General features: G+C 43.2%; 2 protein-coding genes across 2 annotated transcripts in view; one reads left to right on the top strand and one right to left on the bottom strand.

Moving 5' to 3' along the window:
* Nucleotides 1-556: 556 nt before the first annotated feature.
* On the top strand, nt 557-7,558 carry LOC310873962 (uncharacterized protein). Its single transcript, XM_083786582.1, has 4 exons — nt 557-694; nt 1,897-2,030; nt 3,474-3,635; nt 6,374-7,558. The coding sequence occupies exons 1-4, from the start codon at nt 618-620 to the stop codon at nt 6,445-6,447; spliced, it is 447 nt and encodes a 148-aa protein (XP_083642708.1). The 5' UTR covers nt 557-617; the 3' UTR covers nt 6,448-7,558.
* A 2,361-nt stretch (nt 7,559-9,919) lies between these two features.
* LOC310873665 (dual specificity calcium/calmodulin-dependent 3',5'-cyclic nucleotide phosphodiesterase 1A-like) overlaps nt 9,920-22,431 on the bottom strand; it is a gene marked incomplete at both ends in the record, with an annotated part of 34,241 nt that continues 21,729 nt past the window's right edge. Inside the window, 9 exons of the mRNA XM_083786214.1 lie at nt 9,920-10,125; nt 10,656-10,800; nt 11,294-11,466; nt 12,353-12,528; nt 13,209-13,329; nt 17,221-17,302; nt 18,594-18,714; nt 19,296-19,397; nt 19,596-19,724. Coding sequence (XP_083642340.1) covers nt 9,920-10,125; nt 10,656-10,800; nt 11,294-11,466; nt 12,353-12,528; nt 13,209-13,329; nt 17,221-17,302; nt 18,594-18,714; nt 19,296-19,397; nt 19,596-19,724 — 1,255 coding nt within the window. The remainder of the gene's footprint in view (nt 10,126-10,655; nt 10,801-11,293; nt 11,467-12,352; nt 12,529-13,208; nt 13,330-17,220; nt 17,303-18,593; nt 18,715-19,295; nt 19,398-19,595; nt 19,725-22,431) is intronic.

Below are 22,431 nucleotides of genomic sequence, written 5' to 3'. Positions count from 1 at the left end.
CCAGGTGGCTGGCGTAGTCATCATGGGCAACGTGGCTGGTAATCCAGTCTGGCAGTGTGCTGCGGGTCCCACTTGCGATCCTGACGGCCTTTACTGCGTGTCACCCATAGAGTATTAAAAGGATAGACTAAACTGGCGCGAAGCTCCGCCCCCTCCGCTATTCATGTCAGTGGAAGTTGCTCAGTGGCGTTTTGAAGCACCCGGAAGGCTGCCGGAAGTACCGTCTATTTCCGCATTTTGGTGTCCAAATGCGGAAGTGCAGCTGGGCTTTAACATTGAGCGCTCCGTTGCACGGGGTTTCCTCGTCAAGAATCCACGGGTCCGCCTGCAGTCCTTCCTCTTACCACTAGGGCCCAGCGCTTCAACATTGGAGTGCATAGCTGGCCCCTTGGTGTCACCCCCCATCTCTCTCCCCATTTCCTGTCAGCCTATACTGTCACTCTGTCCCTCTATAAAAAAAAAAAAAAAAAGACTAAATAAAAATCTGCTGAAAAAATGTACACTGTTGAGAACCACAGCTTTCTACCAGTGACGGAGGGAGGGTGGGATGATGGGACCTTGTCGGCGTGACAACAAGCTCCGCCTCCGTGGTGCATATAAGAGGGAGTCAGGCTTTGATGTGGTTGTGTTGCTGTCTAGTAGTCTACTGTCTGTCTGTCTGTCCAGCTGACTACTGTCTGTCCACACTGTTGAGGTGAGCTCTAACTCTTTTGGCTTTGACACCTTTTATTTATTCCCTCCCTCCTTTCTTCTTCTTCTTTCTTCTTGTTATATACGCTACTGTATATCCAGTAGACTACTTTAACTCGAGTCTATGTTTGGACACGGCAAACTTTCACTGGCAGCTGAAATTAGTAATATTTGGATCAGGAGTATTAATATTTTGCCTACTACAGGGGTCGAGTAATACTCTGTCCATCGTTGGCGTACATGCAGGGAGTGAGCGGCGTCTTTTGGATTTCACAGCGGTGACGTAAAGTTCCACTTTCAAACAAAGACTCTTATTGTCCTGCGTAGCACTCCATACACAAAGACAGACTGAGAGGGTCTGTCACTGAGAGGGTCTGCCCCCCCGGTCATGAATTATTCATGCAGGTGGGCCGTCTCTCCATGCTGCTGGGTTATCTGATATGGTTGCTGTCGGCAGTGGAAACCCCAGTGGCAGGGAAAAAAGTATACTCAAATGTCTTACTTAGGTAGAAGTATCAATACGGCAATGTATAAATACACTGTTGTAAGTAAAAGTCAAAAGTCTTGATCCTGTTTGGTATTGGTATCAAAAATGTACCAACAGTAGAACGTGCTCAATGCAGAATGTCCCATTTCACAAGTTTTCAAATGTATAAAAATCTTTTTGTAAATAGTATGCAACGCATTGTGATTTTCAAATGGATGGAATATGGATATGAAATGTATATAAGGCTGGAGTGGTTAATGTGTATGTTTTGTAATAATAATCACAATCTACCAATTAACTAGTAATTAATGTTTACACGTAAATGTATGTGTGCATTTGGATCCGAGATGTAGAGGAGTAGAAGTACAAGTAGGCCTATTGGAAATACTCAAGTAAAGTTCAAATAGCTAAAAAATATAGGCTGCTTAATTACATTACTTAAGTAAACATACTTAGTTACTTTTCACCACTGGGAAACCTCATAATCTCATATGCTACAAAACAATGTTACTTTTCAGAATTCAAACTCAAATAGCTGATCTACAAGCTCGAGACACGTTTCTGAATATTTTAGCTACTTTTGTGTGACATTGTAGTATGACGAAGTAGGGTACTAATTTAAGGTATCAGAAAAATACAATAATAATGGAGATAAGATTTTTCTTTCTTTCTTTCTTCATACGTATGTGCGCATGCACGTGTGCGTGTTATTTGATCAGTTGGACAGAGGTCAAGGAGGTCCCCGACCCCCTAGGCGAGGACCAACCCCCACCCCTCTCAGACATGACGAGTGGCTATGTGAGATCGGAGCTCAGTGGTGAACACACACTGATAACACAGGACAGCACACACTGTGAGTACACGTGTGTGTGTGACTGTGTGTGTCTGCGTGCGTGCGTGCGAGAGGTAGTGAGATGGCTAAGATTAGAGGCAGGACATGGGGATTAACGACACAGCCAGTGTGTTATTTCACAGATGCTAGGTTCATCTATTTAGCTGGTATCTATAGGGTTTCACTTTCTATAGTATCAATGCACAGACGATTGTCTTGAAATCGTGAATCTGAAATCGTGCATTTCAGTCAGTCAGTCATTCAGTCAGTCAGTTGGTTGGTTCGTTGGTCAGATCGTGACATCACATGAAATCACCAAATATGGAGATCCCTGCATGTCATCAAAAACAGTTTGCAGAATTACAGTACATTTCAAGCACAACTCAATCCAACTGTGAGTGGACGACTCAATGAATAAAGCATTACACTTGTTTACAAGAGGGTCCACAATGTTCAAATCATCAAAACATTTAGAGACGTACAAAGACTGATTGCAGTCAGTATGTCCGAATTCATCCATGGCTCCGAGCGGGTTTTGACCCTGATGGTTCTCAAAGGAGCCATGTTGTTCAGTACTGATGTAAATTTGGTTTTAAAGCCAAGCCAAGCTTCTTCGACAAGTGTGCTTTTAAGCTCATCGGACCAATCCAGACTCTCCAATTCTTATTTAAAGACCTCACTCGAGTAGGTTTTGAGGTCCCTTGATATGACTGTTTTGTGGCAGCCGGTCTTAAGTTTTTGTTTTTTGCGGGTACAGAATATCATGAAATGATCACTAAGCCGGGTGCAGTACTTAGTTTAGACAGTTCCTACAACTACAACCTATCTCAAACCCTCACCCTAAACCTAACCTCCCACGGGGCAGCACACCTAAACCTAACCTTAACCCATGTCTAACCAATGACTAATCTAAACTAAGTATGCACCCCCACTAAGCCTGCATACAATAACACCTTTCTTGGAGATTCTGGATTTGTCCAAGGTCAGAATGAGAAACACACACTCTAGTGGGTTGGGTAATTAGCTGGCTAACACTATGCAGATCACAAAACCTACTAAATTATTTGAAAACAGGCGCCTCTTTACGTTGTACGTCCGTATTCAGATTGCCCATCAGGATTTTCTCTGCACCCTCCTCCTCAGCTAAGCATCTCTCAAGAATATCTTAAAAGCCTTGCTGGTCAGGAGGTCTGTAGACTGTGCCAACTAGTACTGATTTAGCATTTTTTTAAAATTAATTCAACCCACAGTTTCAATTTCAACATGCTGCAAGTCAGTACGGGTAATGAATTCAGTATCTTTGTGGATATACATGCAAACACCACCCCATTACGGTTTCTATCATTTCTGACTACTGAGTAGTTCTCAATTTCGATTTTAGTCTTTCAGAAAACTGTCAGGATTTGGTAGAATCTGGTCTCAGGACTCAAAGTGTTGAGTACAGTACTTGAATTCCTGTGATAGACCAGGAGGTATTGACGAGGATGGAGGTGGAGGAGATGAAGCACGGCATGGAGGAGGAGCAGGAGGCAGGCCTGCACCACAACGACCACGACCCAGCCGACGAGCTGAAGAAACCTCGCAGGAAAGACACGCCCATCCTCCACTACCCTCCACATATACCAGGTGAGACCATTGATTGATTGATTGAATACTTTATTATAACAAGTTTGCAATACTAAAAAGGATAATACAAGAAAGACCGGGGGTTGCTCCACCGGGGTGCATACATTGGTAAAGGTTAAGCATACTAAAGGTGTCTGCACACTGCTGCGTTTTTCTGATTTTTAGCAGCGTTTTTCTGCCGTTTCTTCGGAAAGACACGTCTATATACCTTGCGTGGGCCGGTTACAACTAACATGTGGCAGGTTAATACTCACCCGTGGCAGGTTAAAACTATAGGCTTTCTGTGAGGTTAGGTTTAGGGTTTGGGTAGGGCGTCGGACTAATGTCTGGACTGTCAGACCAAACACAATTCCTACTCAATTCATCAACATAAAGATGCGAATGCTATACTATACCAATAGACGAGTCAATAATTCCCTTGTCTTGCTGGGCCTCTCATTATGCCCTTTTCAACTGTGGAGATAACATATAACCACCAACACGCCATCTCAGCAAACCGTTGAAACACATGTCTGTTGAGGGATAGATAATTACATGCAATGTTATTTTATATACAATATATACTGTAAGTGGTTCCCAAAGTGGGGTCCGGGGACCTCCAGGGGTCCTTGAGGGAGTTCCAGGGGGTTCCCAGCTAAATTATAGTTTGTAACCAAATGGACCCTTGTGGGTCTATAACTCTGAGAGTGTACAGATGGATCCGGGTGGATAACGGGTCCATTTGGTTCCATTTGTACACTCGCAGAGTTAAATTTACATTGATGTTACAATATAAACCGGGGGTCCCAGAGAAATAATTGCCATTAAATGAGGGTCTGTAGACCCTCATTTAATGACCCTCATTTAATTTAATATTCATGTCAAACTGGGGGTCCTTGAAATTAAACGGGTTGAGAATCAGCCGTAAAAATGTTCTCTCATGGGGATCCTTTTTCTAATGGGCTCATGGGGGTCCGTGGGTTCTTGACATGAAAAAGTTTGAGAACCATTGGTATATATAACACGCATTATGCTGTGTGTGTGTGTGTACTGTATATAATGCTATTTAAACAAACACAATTGCACATGGATGTCTCTGGACATCATAAAATCCAACACTTGACTGCCATTGGTGTTCCTGGACGTTAATGTTTTCAGTGATTACACCAGAAGGCGCTCTTCACCAACGTATGAATAATGCTAGGTTGCTAGGAGATGAATACAACCGGACTGAACCAGGGGCCTATTTCATGAAACTTGGATGAACTAATCCAGGATTTAAGGCAAAACCAGGCTTGTTAAATCCTGGTCCGTACAGCCTCGTTTATTCCATTCCACTAAAACCAAGCGAGGCTTGGAATGGGCAGATTTATCGAGCCAGGATCATAAAGCCTGGCTGAATGCAGAGCCTGGCTTTTCCTCAATAGACCCATTTGGTGGAACACAGATTTACTGATTTAAGCTTCTAAAAGAAATACTGCTGCTGTAATTAAAGAGAGAAAATACTCTCAATAGTGGATAGACTGAATGATTAACTACCCCAAAAATATAGTCTACATTTTACCACTACTCTTAACTTAAAACCTCCTAATGAAATCGTCATAATAAATGTAACAGAATTCTTAATATTGTAAGCATAATGATATTGTAGCATCGTGATATTTGGCCATAATCTCCTCTGAGTGAGCTACCTTTGGGGAAGGGGGTTGTTGCCCAGACAGGGGCCAGACTGGTGAACCGTGGGTCATGGGTTCAATAGTGGGTGAAATGTTACATTGGTAATATTTAGTAGTTTTCACTTTTACAAAAAAAATTATATAATATAATATAATAATTCTTGTTAAACCACTTGCACGACAGCAAACCTATTCTGGGGGAACATTCACCAAAAGTAGCTGATCTACAAGCTCACAAGCTGTCATGAGGAGGTTGTGCAGCAATGGCACGTGGACCGGTGATTGGTTTATTGTAACGCCCAAACCACACCTATGCATAATGTAACAGAGGTGTTTTAGGGATGCTAATTAAAGATGGAGTGCCACGATTTTTGTATTTTTCCAGTTTGTCATGTGTCTATGAGGTGACAGTACTTCATTAGACACCCTGGAGTTGTTTTTATGTGCAATGGTGTATTAACTTTGTATTTAGGGTTTCTTCCTGGAGGGTGAACCCTTGACAGTCAAACGGGCCAATGAAGTAAACAGTAATATAGTGACACCACACTATCAGCCCCTCCCCTAACCCCTCCCCCTTTATCATACAACTACAGCTGTGGGTGCGGCTTCAGTTCAGGTGGATCACCACCCATCACCACCCACCAGGCAAACCAGGCATACTTAATGAACTGGTGGGCGTGTCCACGTAAAAGCATGATTTTAACAAATACTGTACACTTTTTGGAAAAAGTTATCCCCCCTTATATTGTAATAATACCTGATGATCATGTTTTAGGGTGGTAAAAAATGATGGCACTCCATCTTTAACATACTGAATCTAGAAAAATACAATATATGTTCTAGAAAGGCTGAAATGTTCAGTTTCAAGATGGCGTGCAAGATGGCTGCCAGGAGCTTAATTGATGCAAAATTGATGCCCACACTTTGATACTGTTATCATATATCATACTTTTGTACAATTTTGAATAATTCAGTTTCAGGATGCTTTGTGAGCTTGTAGATCACTATCTTCGAAATCTTTTGATATTTTGAGTATATTTTGAAGCCAATACTTTTTTTCCGCCGGTCTGTGCTTGATTTCAGGAGTGAAAGAGCTGAAAGCAGACGAGCAGATGATACACCACGAACATGAAGAGAAGGTCGACGGCAAGAACTGAACACAGCTCTTCTTTGTTTCCAATAAATGTGTTGCATTGTTGATTTACTACTGTACTGTATCCGAGGACAGGAGACAAACGTTTCGGCTATCCAGCCACACTGATGAAGGCCAAAACGTTTGTCTCCTGTCAGAAATGCAAGAATAAATTACTGAAATGCAGTCTTGGTGTGTGCGACCCATTACCATAATTTATATGATATGGCAGTAAATAAGGTAAGAGCAGCCAAGCTAACACCCACACACGTGTTGCGGTCTCACACATGCACGCGCACACACCTACACCTACACAGGGGGGGTTCCTTTTTTTTAAAGATGAAAATGTAAAGTATTGCAATCCAATTCGAGTGAGATTTGTTTTTTTTTATATATTTTTACGAAGGGATAGACAGTAGGCTGACAGGAAATGGGGAGAGAGATGGGTGGTGACACGCAGTAAAGGCGGATCAGGAGTCGAACCCGCGGCACACTGCCAGGCTGGATTACCAGCCACGTTGCCTGAACCGCTGACCCACGGACCAGGCCATTCAAGTGAGATTTGTGTTTAGTTATTGTAGATTTATTTTTTTTAGGGTAAATTGTCAGACAAAACGAACAAAGCTGTGTGGCCTTAAGTGCCCGGGGGCGGGGCCTCAAGAATTACTCTAGCCCAGGGGCCTCAACTCCTATAAATCCGGTACTGCATGTATGCACGCACGCACAACTTGTCCCATTGCCACGTGCGAACACACACACACACACACACACACGTGTGGTGCACGATGTTAATTATTAATTAATAATTACACTTGGTTGAGGGAACATAGAGCTGAGGGAACATAGGTATGGAACGCTACTGCTACATATAGGCCTACTATCTACACTATCTCTATACTCTAGTATTTATGCCATACTTAACATGTTCTAAACTGTGATCGAGATATGAGCAAACTCCCGAGAGAGAAGATAAGCAGAAGGCGTGCAATAAGCCAGGTAACAGCAGCTCTAGCTACGATCTTTTTACATTTATGGAGAAATACTCTGTTGCAAGTAAACGTTCTTTTCACTTCTTATGACAACATTATTTATAATTCAAATAAAAAACCCTCACTGTACATCTGTGAATATGTTGTGCCTTAATTGTTTTCTCTCTTTCAGACATGTCCCAGGCCAGCCAGGACCAAAAGCTTTGAGGGTCTTGTCATCGGGAATACAATTTCAATAAAATATTTTTATACACACTTTTCATTGACTTGCCCATGGCTTTTTTAAACTGTTGGGGGGTTTCGTACTGTAGGCCTATGTATATTGTGTTATTAATATTAAGCAATAATTACGGCAATTTTCCCATTAATGAGGCTTTGAATGAATGTAATATGCTTTTTATTGCCTTAATTAGTACGAAATGTATACATGGTGTATATATTATTATGAACAGATAACATAATTATATAGAGTGCATAGGTCATGTTTATCATGGATTCTGTCAGTTGATGTGTTGTAAAACGTTATGTAGCCTATTTAACAAAAGCCAATGGTGTGTGCTCATCATGACATTGGAACAGTACAGGAGATGCCACCTGACAGCGTCCTGATCTGTAAGGTGAACAGGTTTGCTATTGGAGTCATTAAACCCTGTTCCATTTACTGACTCGGTTCAACACGTGCCTTCAAATACATAAAGCTGTTGTATTTGTGTATTAGCACAAACCCAACTGTGTTTCTGTGGAGATACTGGTAAGACAGACTGGTCATGCAGCTTTCAGACATTGGGGTTAAAATGTAGTCATTTTCCAACTTAGTTTGAGGTGTAGTACTAGTAACACACTGTGGTAAGGTTGTATAGTCTGACGTCTTTATTATTGCGACCGCAAGTCGCATTTACTATGAAATTGTGCATTTCCCGTCAGACTGTCTGGTTGGTTGGTCACCCCAGGCATGACGATGCCTGACTGTGACATCACGTGAAATCATCAGGGATGGAGATCCCTGATGTTAAGCCCATATATGGAGATCCCTTGTCATCAATATTGGCCAGCAAATTTGGGGGTCCTTGACATGACCTATAGATAACGCACCACTGCCTAAAACGACACGTTGCACTATGAGTGTGACAATTGGCTGCCAACCCATTGTCACGTTTTCCTGTGTAATACAGACCCACACGCGCACTCGCACGCATGCATGCACGCATCGACGCATGCATGCACGCACGCACACTAAATGTATGTATTGCAACGTCATACTACAGTATCACTCAAAAGTAACAAACATGTTGTGAGCTTGTAGATCTACTGTACTATCTTTGCTATTGAAACAAATTGAATTTGAGTGAAGGTATAGTAAAAGTGTGTGTGGTTTTAATTAATATTGAACCAATGAAAAGTATTAACAAGAACTTGCGACTATAGCTTCATTGGATACCATACAGTAACAATATGTTTAGATGCCTGTAATAGATTTTGGCAGCAAATTCTGTATAGTCATAGTCTTTGGAATAAAGATTAATTTAGTTGTAGTCATATTGTAGTCATCTCTAATGCTTTAGTGTTAGTCTAGTTTTAGTCGACTAAATCTCCAGTTCATTTAGTCGACTAAATATTTAGGCGGGCCTTTACGATGCTGTTGTAATGGCTGCTTTAGCCTTTTACACTTGCTGAAAATAGCAGATCTACAAACTCACAATGTGTCACAGCATGACATGTTGTGAGCTTGTAGATCTGCTAGCCTGGGCAGCATATTCCATTTCGTGTCTATGATCCGGTCGGGAGCGGATGGTAACTTCCGTCATGTTGTAGTCAATAATGTGTAGTCATCTGGCAGGATACCACAAGGCGGAATCAGTATTATGAATGGGTACTTTCTATGGTTTCCTGCCTGATGACTACAAATCAGTGACTACAAGTCTACAACATGACGTAAATTACCATCCGCTCCAGACCGGTTCACACTGCGATTTTGGAACACAGACCAGGCTTTCCTCCAAGGTGGAAAGCTTGGTGACGCGAGGTTATAGATCTGCTATTTTCAGCATGCAACCAAGTGTAAAATGACTGGATCTCTTGTATACTGAATACTGGATCTCTTGTCCACCTAATATTTAATTTAATTTGTTGACGAAATTGTCAACATTATGTAGTCTTAGTTTTAGTAATCATATAGCTTAATTTTAATTTAGTTTCCATTAAGTTTTAGAAAAAAGGGTGGCTGACGAACATTTTTCGTCTTAGTATTAGTTGACGTTGTCATATTATGCATCACTGCTATAGCTTAAGTTTGATGAACACTCGTCACGCAAAGCTTACAATTATCTTAACCCCTTTCGCTGAAAATAGCTGATCTACAAACGCACAACGTGTCGCAATGCATCGTGTTTTGAGCTTGTCGATCTGCTATTTTCTGGGAATGTTTTACCCAGAATACGGCTGCTGGGGTTTGTCTTAGTGAAGTAATCAACTACTGTCACATTCCTGACACGAGGACACTGTCCAGGTTCACTTCCCCCGGCGCAAGGAGATGGTCTGCAGTCTCCTGGCTTTGCCCCTGGCATCAATGGGGCCCCTGGCATCAATGGGGCCCCTGGCATCAATGAGGCCCCTGGGATGAACCTCTCCCAGTTTGGACAGTAGGGGGCGGTAGGAGTTGGCGCAGTAGCTGGGTCTTTTGTGGAAGCGGATCAGGTCGCCGGCTTCGGCGTTGCCTGGAAACAGACAGCAGGAGGAAGTAGATAAGTAAGTTTCAGGTTATTATGGAACAATTAACATACTCTTTGTGTGTGTGTGTGTGTGTGTGTGTGTGCACGTGTGTATATACATAATATATATATATATATATATACACATACAAGAAAACCCCCAGCTGCCGTATTCTGGGTAAAACATTCCAGTAAAGAAAATAGCAGAACGACAAGTTCAAAGCACGATGCGTTGCTATTTTCAGCGAAGATAATGTAGAGCGAAAACAGGAACGTCACTGGAGCCCCGATAGGGACTCTATACTTAATGTATGGGTTCAAAGGGGTTAAGATAAATGTAAGCTTTGCGTGACGAGTGTTGAACGACGCATTCATCAAACTTATAGCACACACCGCGGTTTTCCATCGTGATGCATAATATGACATCAACTAATACTAAGGCGAAAAATTGATGTAATATATATATATATATATATATATAACACACACACACACACACACACACACACACACAGTTCTACTTTAGGACACCATACCATTGTGATCATGCTGGTTGTGCTGTGAGCTGGTCTGATTGCCTGCTGGTTCCTGAGGCCCTCCGTGTCCGTTCTGTTCTGGGCCCCCAGGGGCCGCTATGGGCTCCAGGTCTCCTTCTTGTTGTGTGGGCTCCTCCGGGCGCTCCTTGAGAGTTATACGAAACAATGCAATTGATTATACAAAATAAAAGGATAATCAATCATTTAATACAAATAATTTACTCTGTGGGCATGTCATTACCCTCAGCAAAGTTCGTGACAATGATCTGCTGTTTAGGTACAGGGGATTCGGAGTCCCTATATGGTCGGGACTGATGCGTTTGATCTGGGTACCTAAAAAGCTAATTCTAATTCATCGCCAAACCATAATAAATTATATTGCTCATTTTATATTCAATAAATATATATTCCATCCATTCATGAGTTGTCCTGACTGAAATTATTTTAATATGAAAGAGCATTTGAAATAATCAAACTAGCAATAGAATAGTTCCAGAAATGGTCTCAGAAATGTCATAAAAGCCAGCTCAGCCAAGTCAGCCAGTGATTTCTTCAGCTGGTCGGCCTAAAACATCATCATTACATTTTCAGATTTAATTTTGCTTTATACCATGGCCCTACTCCTTAGCGCCCCCTACCTGCCCCTGCCTCTCCTCCTCCTGCTGCTCCTCCTCCTGTGTCTCATGCGGTCCTGTCTTCTCTTCCTTGTCCTCTGATTGGTCGTCGGATGCAGCAGTCTCTCTGTCCTGCCTGTCCTCATCCTGACTGACCTGATTGGCTGCCGTCTCATTCTTGGTTTTCTCCTCTAGGTCTGTTCAGTGGTGGAGAAAGAAAAAGTACTCGGTTGTTTTTACTTAAACAAAAGTATCAATACTGCAGTGCGGAACTACTCTATGACAAGTACATGTCTGGAATAAAAAATGTACTTGCGTAAAAGTACAAAAGTATTGACATAAAAATTTACTCAAAGTACCGAAAGTACTCACTGTGCAGAATGTCCAATTTTCAAATGTACAGTACTGTATATATATATATATATATATATACACATACTGTATATATAATAATAATTATTATTATTATTATTTTCAAACTCCACACAGAAAGGCCCTTTCGCCAACCCCCGCCTCGGGTATGGGCACTGATGACGCGAGGAGAGAACACGCCCCCAGTGCCCACAGCGTCCCCAGGACCTTCTAGCTGTGAGGCGACAGCACTACCGACTGTGCCACCGTGCCCCATACTGTACATATATATTAAATGGCATCTACAAGCTCACAAATCGTGACGCATTGTGACGCATCATTAAAAAATATCACTGCAAGACGGGTTTCTGAACTGCCCACAGACCTCCAATCTATGAGACACTTTTTAAACAAAGGTTGAAAAGTGGTCCTTTAAGTAAAAATCACACCCGTATGAACCGAGTGGTGCAACTCCCCTCTCCCCCCCCTCCTCCTCTCTCTCTCTCTCTCTCTCTCTCTTATTAGCAGGCAACAGTGCAGCACTGTCTCTCTCTCTGTTTCTGGCAAACAGCGCCCCTACTGGTACTCATTATACCGGTGCTCATTAACACATAGGCGGACACATAGGTATAGGTGAACACGGACATTGCTGTTCCTTGGAGTGGTTGCACCACTCAAAAAGAAAACACTGCATTTTATTCAACAACATCAAAGAACATCAAAGATGTTGACCTTTGTCAGCCTGGGTCTTCCATCTGTCTCGGTTGTGGTGCACCTCGTCTGCCCAGGTGCTCTTGAAGCTTTTGAAGTCCACCGTGTGGAGACCACTGTTGACCTCCGAGTCCGACCCCGCCTGGCTCTTATCACTGGAACCCTTCCCCTCGCTGGTTCCACTGTCGCTGTTCAAACTGCTCCACACACGCACACACAAACACAGACCAACAGTCAATGAAAGTGCCGTTTTGTTCAATTTATGTACTAGAGCGGTGGCATCTTTCCAAATGGGGGTCCGCGGGATAATTAGTGTCAATTTGGGGGTCCTTGACATGAAAACGTTTGGGAACCACTGACTTAAAGATGGAGTGCCACGATTTTCTTCCACCCTAAAACATGATAATCAGGTATTATTAAAATATAAGGTGGAAGAACTCTTTCCAAAAAGTGTACAGTATTTGTTAAAATCATGCTTTTAAGTGGACACGCCCACCAGTTCATTAAGTATGCCTGGTTTGCCTGGTGGGTGGTGATGGGTGGTGATCCACCTGAACTGAAGCCGCACCCACAGCTGTAGTTGTATGATAAAGAAGGAGGGGTTAGGGGAGGGGCTGATAGTGTGATGTCACTATATTGCTGTTTACTTCATTGGCCCGTTTGACTGTCAAGGGTTCAGCCTCCAGGAAGAAACCCTATATACAAAGTTAATACACCATTGCGCATAAAAACAACTCCAGGGTGTCTAATGAAGTACTGTCACCTCATCGACACATGAAAAACTGGAAAAATACAAAAATTGTGGCACTCCATCTTTAAGTAAATGTACCTAGTTACTGTACACAGCTGGTTAGTGTTTAGGTTAAATATCAGTCACCTGAAGCGTCTGAGGACAGTCAGCCCAGATGGATCGGCCTCGTCAATGAGAGGCGCGACGATCTTCTCCGTCATGTCTGTCAGAACGCTGAAGGTGGGCTCTACAATGAAGTCAATGAACCCTGCGGAACACACACACACACACACACACACACACACACACACACACACACACACACACAGAAACACTGTCTCACACACCAATAATCCATTGCCATTTGGCTGCAGTCCCTCAGTCTGTGACTCATACATGTTCGACAGACAAGACAGATAAAAACATAGTTTAAAAAGTTGCTAACGTGTGTGTGTGTGTGTGTGTGGGGGGGGGGATCTGAGACTGGGTCACCATAGTAGACTTACCGATCTGGGACTGGGTCACCATGGTATAGACTTACCGATCTGGGACTGGGTCACCATGGTATAGACTTACCGATCTGGGACTGAGCCACCATGGTATAGACTTACCGATCTGGGACTGGGTCACCATGGTATAGACTTACCGATCTGGGACTGGGCCACCATGGTATAGACTTACCGATCTGGGACTGGGTCACCATAGTATAGACTTACCGATCTGGGACTGGGTCACCATAGTATAGACTTACCGATCTGGGACTGGGCCACCATGGTATAGACTTACCGATCTGGGACTGGGCCACCATGGTATAGACTTACCGATCTGGGACTGGGTCACCATAGTATAGACTTACCGATCTGGGACTGGGCCACCATGGTATAGACTTATCGATCTGGGACTGGGCCACCATGGTATAGACTTACCGATCTGGGACTGAGCCACCATGGTATAGACTTATCGATCTGGGACTGGGTCACCATAGTATAGACTTACCGATCTGGGACTGGGTCACCATGGTATAGACTTACCGATCTGGGACTGGGTCACCATAGTATAGACTTACCGATCTGGGACTGGGTCACCATAGTATAGACTTACCGATCTGGGACTGGGCCACCATGGTATAGACTTACCGATCTGGGACTGGGCCACCATGGTATAGACTTACCGATCTGGGACTGGGTCACCATAGTATAGACTTACCGATCTGGGACTGGGCCACCATGGTATAGACTTACCGATCTGGGACTGGGTCACCATGGTATAGACTTATCGATCTGGGACTGGGTCACCATAGTATAGACTTACCGATCTGGGACTGGGTCACCATGGTATAGACTTACCGATCTGGGACTGGGTCACCATGGTATAGACTTACCGATCTGGGACTGGGTCACCATGGTATAGACTTACCGATCTGGGACTGGGTCACCATGGTATAGACTTACCGATCTGGGACTGGGTCACCATGGTATAGACTTACCGATCTGGGACTGGGCCACCATGGTATAGACTTACCGATCTGGGACTGGGTCACCATAGTATAGACTTACCGATCTGGGACTGGGTCACCATAGTATAGACTTACCGATCTGGGACTGGGCCACCATGGTATAGACTTACCGATCTGGGACTGGGCCACCATGGTATAGACTTACCGATCTGGGACTGGGTCACCATAGTATAGACTTACCGATCTGGGACTGGGCCACCATGGTATAGACTTATCGATCTGGGACTGGGCCACCATGGTATAGACTTACCGATCTGGGACTGAGCCACCATGGTATAGACTTATCGATCTGGGACTGGGTCACCATAGTATAGACTTACCGATCTGGGACTGGGTCACCATAGTATAGACTTACCGATCTGGGACTGGGTCACCATAGTAGACTTACCGATCTGGGACTGGGCCACCATGGTATAGACTTACCGATCTGGGACTGGGCCACCATGGTATAGACTTACCGATCTGGGACTGGGCCACCATGGTATAGACTTACCGATCTGGGACTGGGCCACCATGGTATAGACTTACCGATCTGGGACTGGGCCACCATGGTATAGACTTACCGATCTGGGACTGGGCCACCATGGCATAGACTTACCGATCTGGGACTGGGTCACCATAGTATAGACTTACCGATCTGGGACTGAGCCACCATGGTATAGACTTACCGATCTGGGACTGGGCCACCATGGTATAGACCAGTGTTGTTTTCGTCAGGACTGACGATAACGTAAATGACGACGTCAACGCCCCTTTTTCCAGGACTAAGACGGACTAAAACGAACGACACGCAAATAATTTGGGACAAGACTGACGCTGACGAGCTAATTAGCTCTGTTTGAAGCGATGACGAGACGTGTGTGTGTTATCGCTGACAAGACGAGGCTAGACGAAAATTTTAGTTGATTGAGGAAACAAAGTTTTAAATGCATGAAAATGTTCCGCCTGTCACTGCTCTCGCCTCTATCCTCCTCTCCTTTCCTTGTTGGTCACGCCCATCTGCATGCATGCATGCATGCATGCACACACACACACACACACACACACCGTCCCATTTCGACTCCGTGTCCTCTTCTCTTCAGACAACAATAACATCACCAGACTGGGGGAACCAGCTGAGATCACTGCTTGTCCCCGTGGATTGGAAATAGGATTTAAAAGGCTATCCGATGATAGCGTGGATTACAGCACAGTTGTGTGCAATTATTCAATAAAGAATTCACATATCACCACACCTCGTCAAGCCTCCAGTATCGGCTCAATGCGAAACATGTTGCACCTAGCCTAGCCTGGAAGCTAACGTCAATCAACAACAGTAGCTCTGGTCGATAGCGTAGTTAGGACTCAGGAGTTCTATGGTACTTAATTTGATCCTTTCCCCTCACTCACACCCGCGGAAGTGCAGGCTGCACTGTGCAGCACCTCGTTTTTAACATAAAAAAAGATGTGAAAGCCTACTTTCCTCCTTCTAACACTATGGATCAGAGCTAATGTTATTCCAACTCCCAGTAGCAGTTCAAGTACCCGACCAGATGACATGGTTTCTAACTAAACGGTTATGGCCAAATAAAATGTAAAATCTACTATGGCTGTTACTGTATGTCCACGGAAGAAACAGAGGTGTTTTCTTATGGTCATGTCACATATTTGCTGCACCAATTGAAGCCCCCCCCAACCCTGTGGAATGCATTCCCCAAAACTCTCAGAGGCATGCCCCCACCATCCAAAGCTTCAATATTACTTTCCCCAGCTATTTATTTTAATTTACTTAGTGTTTTTCCTTTAATAAAGTTGTTTTTGATTTATCATGTCCCCCTTGTAAAGCATTTTTGGGTACTCAGATAAGCTCTATATAAATTAATAATTTTGAGATATTACTACAAAAACAATGTTTTATTGCTTAAACTTATGTATTCACTATTCATTGATTCACTAGTATACCAAAATACATTAAAAAAAATGGCTCTCTCACAGTTCTTGGGTCAAATAATGATATGCGATTAAAATGCGATTAATCGAGATTAATTAACTACAAAGCCTCTGATTAATTAGATAATTTCTTTTAATCAAGTCCCAGCTCTAATTAACCTGTACGCTATAGACATTTTATTTAAAGACATTTTTAATTTTTTGACAAACTGGACTAAAACCTTTTACTAAAATGACTAAAACTGACTAAAACCCTTAGGAGTTTCCGTCAACTAAAACTATCAAGGATGGAAATGACTAAGACTGACTAAGACTAATTAAGCATTTTTCCAAATGACTAAGACTGACTAAGACTAATAAAGCATTTTTCCAAAAGACTAAGACTGACTAAATCTAAAAAATGCCTGCCAAAAACAACACTGGTATAGACTTACCGATCTGGGACTGGGCCACCATGGTATAGACTTACCGATCTGGGACTGAGCCACCATGGTATAGACTTACCGATCTGGGACTGAGCCACCATGGTATAGACTTACCGATCTGGGACTGAGCCACCATGGTATAGACTTACCGATCTGGGACTGGGCCACCATGGTATAGACTTACCGATCTGGGACTGGGCCACCATGGTATAGACTTACCGATCTGGGACTGGGCCACCATGGTATAGACTTACCGATCTGGGACTGAGCCACCATGGTATAGACTTACCGATCTGGGACTGAGCCACCATGGTAGACTTGCGGTCACACAGTGGAGAGAAGGGTAAGCCGAGTTCCGCCTCTTTGTCTCCCTACAGATCACAAAACAACAGCAGATCAAATCAGATCAACAAGATCAATAAGAGCATGAAGAAGGCCAGCTGTGTTGTTGGCCTCTGTATGGACAGGCTGCCATCATTCTGACCTCTGTATGGACAGGCTGCCATCATTCTGACCTCTGTATGGACAGGCTGCCATCATTCTGGCCTCTGTATGGACAGGCTGCCATCATTCTGACCTCTGTATGGACAGGCTGCCATCATTCTGGCCTCTGTATGGACAGGCTACCATCATTCTGGCCTCTGTATGGACAGGCTACCATCATTCTGACCTCTGTATGGACAGGCTGCCATCACTCTGACCTCTGTATGGACAGGCTGCCATCACTCTGACCTCTGTATGGACAGGCTGCCATCATTCTGACCTCTGTATGGACAGGCTGCCATCACTCTGACCTCTGTATGGACAGGCTGCCATCATTCTGACCTCTGTATGGACAGGCTACCATCATTCTGGCCTCTGTATGGACAGGCTACCATCATTCTGGCCTCTGTATGGACAGGCTGCCATCATTCTGACCTCTGTATGGACAGGCTGCCATCATTCTGACCTCTGTATGGACAGGCTGCCATCATTCTGACCTCTGTATGGACAGGCTACCATCATTCATGTGTTGTTGGCCTCTGTATGGACATCATTCATGGAGATCAGGAGGATCAGGGACAAACTTAACTCCATGCTGGAAAATCCCTCCCATGTCGTGCTGCAGGATAAGTATACCCTCCAGAAAAACTTGATTATGCGATCACATAATTCATTACATAATCAGCCAGATGGCGCAGATTATGTGGGGGATTTTTTAATGTCGGGAAAGTTACATGACTGATGACTCACCCGCCCAGATGATGGCATTAGGCCTACTAATCACTGTAGTCTTGCATTACATGAAACTACACAGATAATCTACTGTTAGACAGATATTAGGATATATAATATTAGGATATTAGGATAATCATAAGCTTGCTTATGATTCTTGATGACTATTTCCATGTATTGTTCCTGCTTTACTGTAAGTCGCTCTGGAATCTGGATTTAAGAGTGTCTGCTAAATGCCTAAATTGTGTATTGTAAATTGTAAAGAACTCCTCCAGCTGTGAGGCTAGGGTCCTGTGCATAGTGCATACATGTCTGAAGAACTCTTCTAGCAGTGAGGTTAGGGTCCCGTGCATACCTGTCAAGAACTCCTCTAGCAGTGAGGCTAGGGTCCCGTGCATACCTGTCTGAAGAACTCCTCTAGCAGTGAGGCTAGGGTCCCGTGCATACCTGTCTGAAGAACTCCTCTAGCAGTGAGGTTGTCCATCGGTGGTGCAGGTCCCAGTGTTTGGCAGGGTGGCTGATGTCTGCGGTGTGCAGGAGCAGAGACAACGCCTTGGGCTTGTCGATCCTGGAGGACACAGTGACCAGCGGGGTGCATACGTTGGTTAGACATACTGTACCAACAGTCCTACAGTCATTAGTCAGACAAACCTGTGCTGCAGGTTAAAAATCACCTGTGTCAATAAGGACACTGAGAGGATGTTGAGACGAGCTTACTTTTGTTTTCTTTATAACAGCAGTAAATAGTTAATTATTTTAGATTGTCTTTTTATGGTACATTTACTTCTACACCTATAGCTTTTAACCTTTTAAACTTTTTTATCTAGTTAATTTTTCTAATAAAAATAAATTGCAAAAGGACTTTGGGTACCTTGAAAAGCGTTATATTAATTGTATTTATTATTATTAGGATTAGTTCGACAACATCGACCAGCACTGCCGGTTATGTCCCGTGCTGCAGGTTAAAACTCATCCGTGGCTCCCGACTTGGGCGGCAAGTTAAAACCAACCCGTGGCAGGTTAAAACTAACACGTGGCTTCCTGTGAGGTTTAGGGATGGGTTTTGGGTAGGGTGACGGACTCATGCCTGTAGGACTGTTAGTACGTCGGACCAAACACATTCCCCCAAAAGGTGAGCAGGATACTCACGCCTCAGGCTGCTGGAGGAAGTTCTTCATAGCTTTGATCTGCTGGAAGTGACAAGACATGTCTGTGGCCAAGACCATCTCTACTACCAGAGCTCGAAGCTCTCTGTAGGATGAGAGAGAGAGAGAGAGAGAGAGTTCATAATTCCTCCAGTCCGCCACTCTGACAGAACTCAATTTTAGAATAGAGCTATATCATTCTGATCCTCTGATCTATCCTGTTTGTCTCACACACACACACCCTGGATGACAATTCCGAAACCTCTGCCCCGATTTTTTTTTCTTATAGCGCCATCCCTCTTACCTCCAGTCGTCCTTGGGCAGGTTGGAGAAGATGTTCATGTCGTCATCGTCCTGCAGCAGGCGGTATGCAGCGCTGATGTGGTGGTTCTCCAGCACGGCGCGGTCGTTGTACAAGATGGCCGTGTCCGACCTGGAAAACAATGACAAGTTTTACACCATAAACCGCCTGCTGGTGCCGCCTGCCTTTCCACCATCGAGCGGTGCGTGAACAGCAATTAGCCTACCTTAAATTAAGCCAATATAAAACATTCTATTAGCGTCAATACAGCCCAATACAACGAGTAGAGGCGCAAAAACCTTTTCAAGCAGCAACCGACATGTCTCAGGTTTCACCACAAGCAGTAACATGGCTGGCGCGATGCGATCAGAAATCACTGTTTACATCTTGAACGCCGGACGGTTTGGATTAAAACAACAACTTTTGAGTATTTTTCGGAGAAAACAAGCAACAAAGAAACGTCAATGAGTGGATCCTTATGGGAGGCGCGTGCATTGATCCTCACGATGGGAAGAACATGGGCCCTGTCTAACAGCCTGGGCAGCACGGAAGGTTAGTGTCGAGCTTCGGCTGCATGGTACTCATATAACCCTTACTACACGCCATCTGACGGTTTGGCGAGCTCCGGGGTTAAATCTTAACCAGTCATCTGACGAGGCGATCTGGCGTCCATCGTGTTAAGAGTAAAATAAAGTTTGGATTCATGAAAAATTAATTACTTTTTACCATATGGGTCAGTTTTGACCCATAACACCACAAATGACAATTTTAAAGTAAAAAAGGAAAAACAAGTAATTTAGTGTGTTCTAATATTAGTCTATATTATAGCCATCATTATCCATTGCCTTCATTATAGGAAATGTGCAGAGTGAATTTTAACATTTTTATAATTGAAAACGATTTTAATTGAAAAAGGAAACCCTAAACCAAAATATTTTAAATAATGTTTACATGGATATGAATACATACAGTAACTCAACTATGGGGGAGAAAACAATAATAATCTTTTGGGTATTTTGGGTTGAGTTAATTTATCACGGGTCAAATCTGACCTGCTAACTCCAAAAGTGTCAGTAGGTTTAAAAAATAATTCAAGGGTAAGTAGACTAAATTAGGAGCTCCACAGTGGTCCTGGTGTGCAAACCGGTCGTTCGACCTGGGTATAGGGCTGGGTATAAGACCTGGGTATACGACCTGGGTATAGGGCCGAAAGACTAATTAAACCATCTAATAGTTGCCTTCCTAGTGTCGCCAACAACTCATCAGCCGGGTGGGAAATTTGGTATATAGTATTTTTCATTGGCCTAAAATACTGTCTATTTTTTATAGGGGTTTCTTGTGACACTACCATTAACATCCTATGGCAGGCAAAAATGTCAAAATGTCAAACTTTCCTTTTGCTTTAAGTAGCATGTGACATGTCAAACTGTGACAGAGCAGCCTCTGTCAGAGTAATGTATTGTAAGCTACACACATTCATTGTATTGTTGCTTTATTGTATTTGTAACAGGTTGATTACCACTTGGCCTTTAGTGTGGTCAGCTTTTTGAGGGCACAAGGCCAAGTGCCAGGGCATGAAGGCCATCGATTAAAACAATGATTTTAAGTCGCCTTAGCTTAAAGGTTAAGGATGATTAAAAAAAAAATTAATTTAAAGGCGAACATTGGTTCAGAATAGTGCTTCTTGAATAAATAATCACAGCTTTAAATAACAAAATATAAGTAGCTACTGTTGTAGAATATTGTAAACATGTCTGTAACCTGGGGTCCCAGTGCAGAGATGAAAATCATAATGAAATGGCCTATAGGACCCTGTCCCCCTATAGGCTAATTCATATACATTTAATTTGGGGGTCCTTGAAATTAAAATGGCTGAGGATCACTGGATTAAAAAAAAAAATTAGATGTTAAGGCTAGACTGGCATAGTCTATGGCATGGTGGGGCTGCAGGACTGAGGACTCTGGAGATAAGTCAAGTGTAAAAAGCATTTTGTACAATTGTGTGCTTATGAACATTTACCACTTTATGTCCGCATTGATACAGAAATTAATGATTATTAAGAGTACAGTAGTGCATCCCATGGACGCCGAGGTTGATGGTGTAATGCGTCCCAAAACTATAAAGTGCGTTTTGGGACGCAAAACGCACCCTAGTTACATCACTGGACATGTGAATCTAACATACTTGTTTATCTATGCAGAGGCTGTAATTGGGACGCTGCCTTGATTGCCTGAAGAGAGCTCTGATTGATTGCTTTAGGGGGAGCGTCTTGGGTGTTGCTAAATGCTTTTTGATTTGCTGACTGCTTAGCCAGGGGTGGAGTCAGGAGTATTATATATTCATCATGACAAATGTGATGAGGTCAGCACATTTTGGGCACATTTGGGCAAGTGGCTATGGCTGCTTTTAGCCCAAGGAGTGTATTTTGTGCAAAACTAATGCTTGGAATGGATTCAGAATCATGAAAAATCCCTAGTTTGACACGTCACATGCTACCTAAAGCAAAAGCTAAATTTGACATTTTTGCCAGCCATAGGATGTTAATGGTAGGGTCACAAGAAACCCCTATAAAAAGATTGCCCAATACTAACAGCCGGTCAGCAAGTGAATTCATGAATGTATATATATATATATATATAGACAATACTTTAGGCCAATAAAAAAGACTATATACCAAATTTCCCGCTTTAAACAAAAGAAGCCTGTCGGCTGCCGGACTACACTGACTTCCTGGAAAGTTAGCATACTATAATGGAAGCCAAATAATTAATGAAAATCTAAATACGAATTTTGAAATCTTGTTTAAAAAAAACAACTCCTCCTTAATGATTATGACAC

Source organism: Protomyctophum parallelum (genome assembly GCF_964188405.1).
Source record: "Protomyctophum parallelum genome assembly, chromosome: 16".
NCBI classification, from domain to species: Eukaryota; Metazoa; Chordata; class Actinopteri; order Myctophiformes; family Myctophidae; genus Protomyctophum; species Protomyctophum parallelum.
Note: the sequence above shows the minus strand (reverse complement) of the source record. Positions and strands in the feature narration are given on the sequence as shown.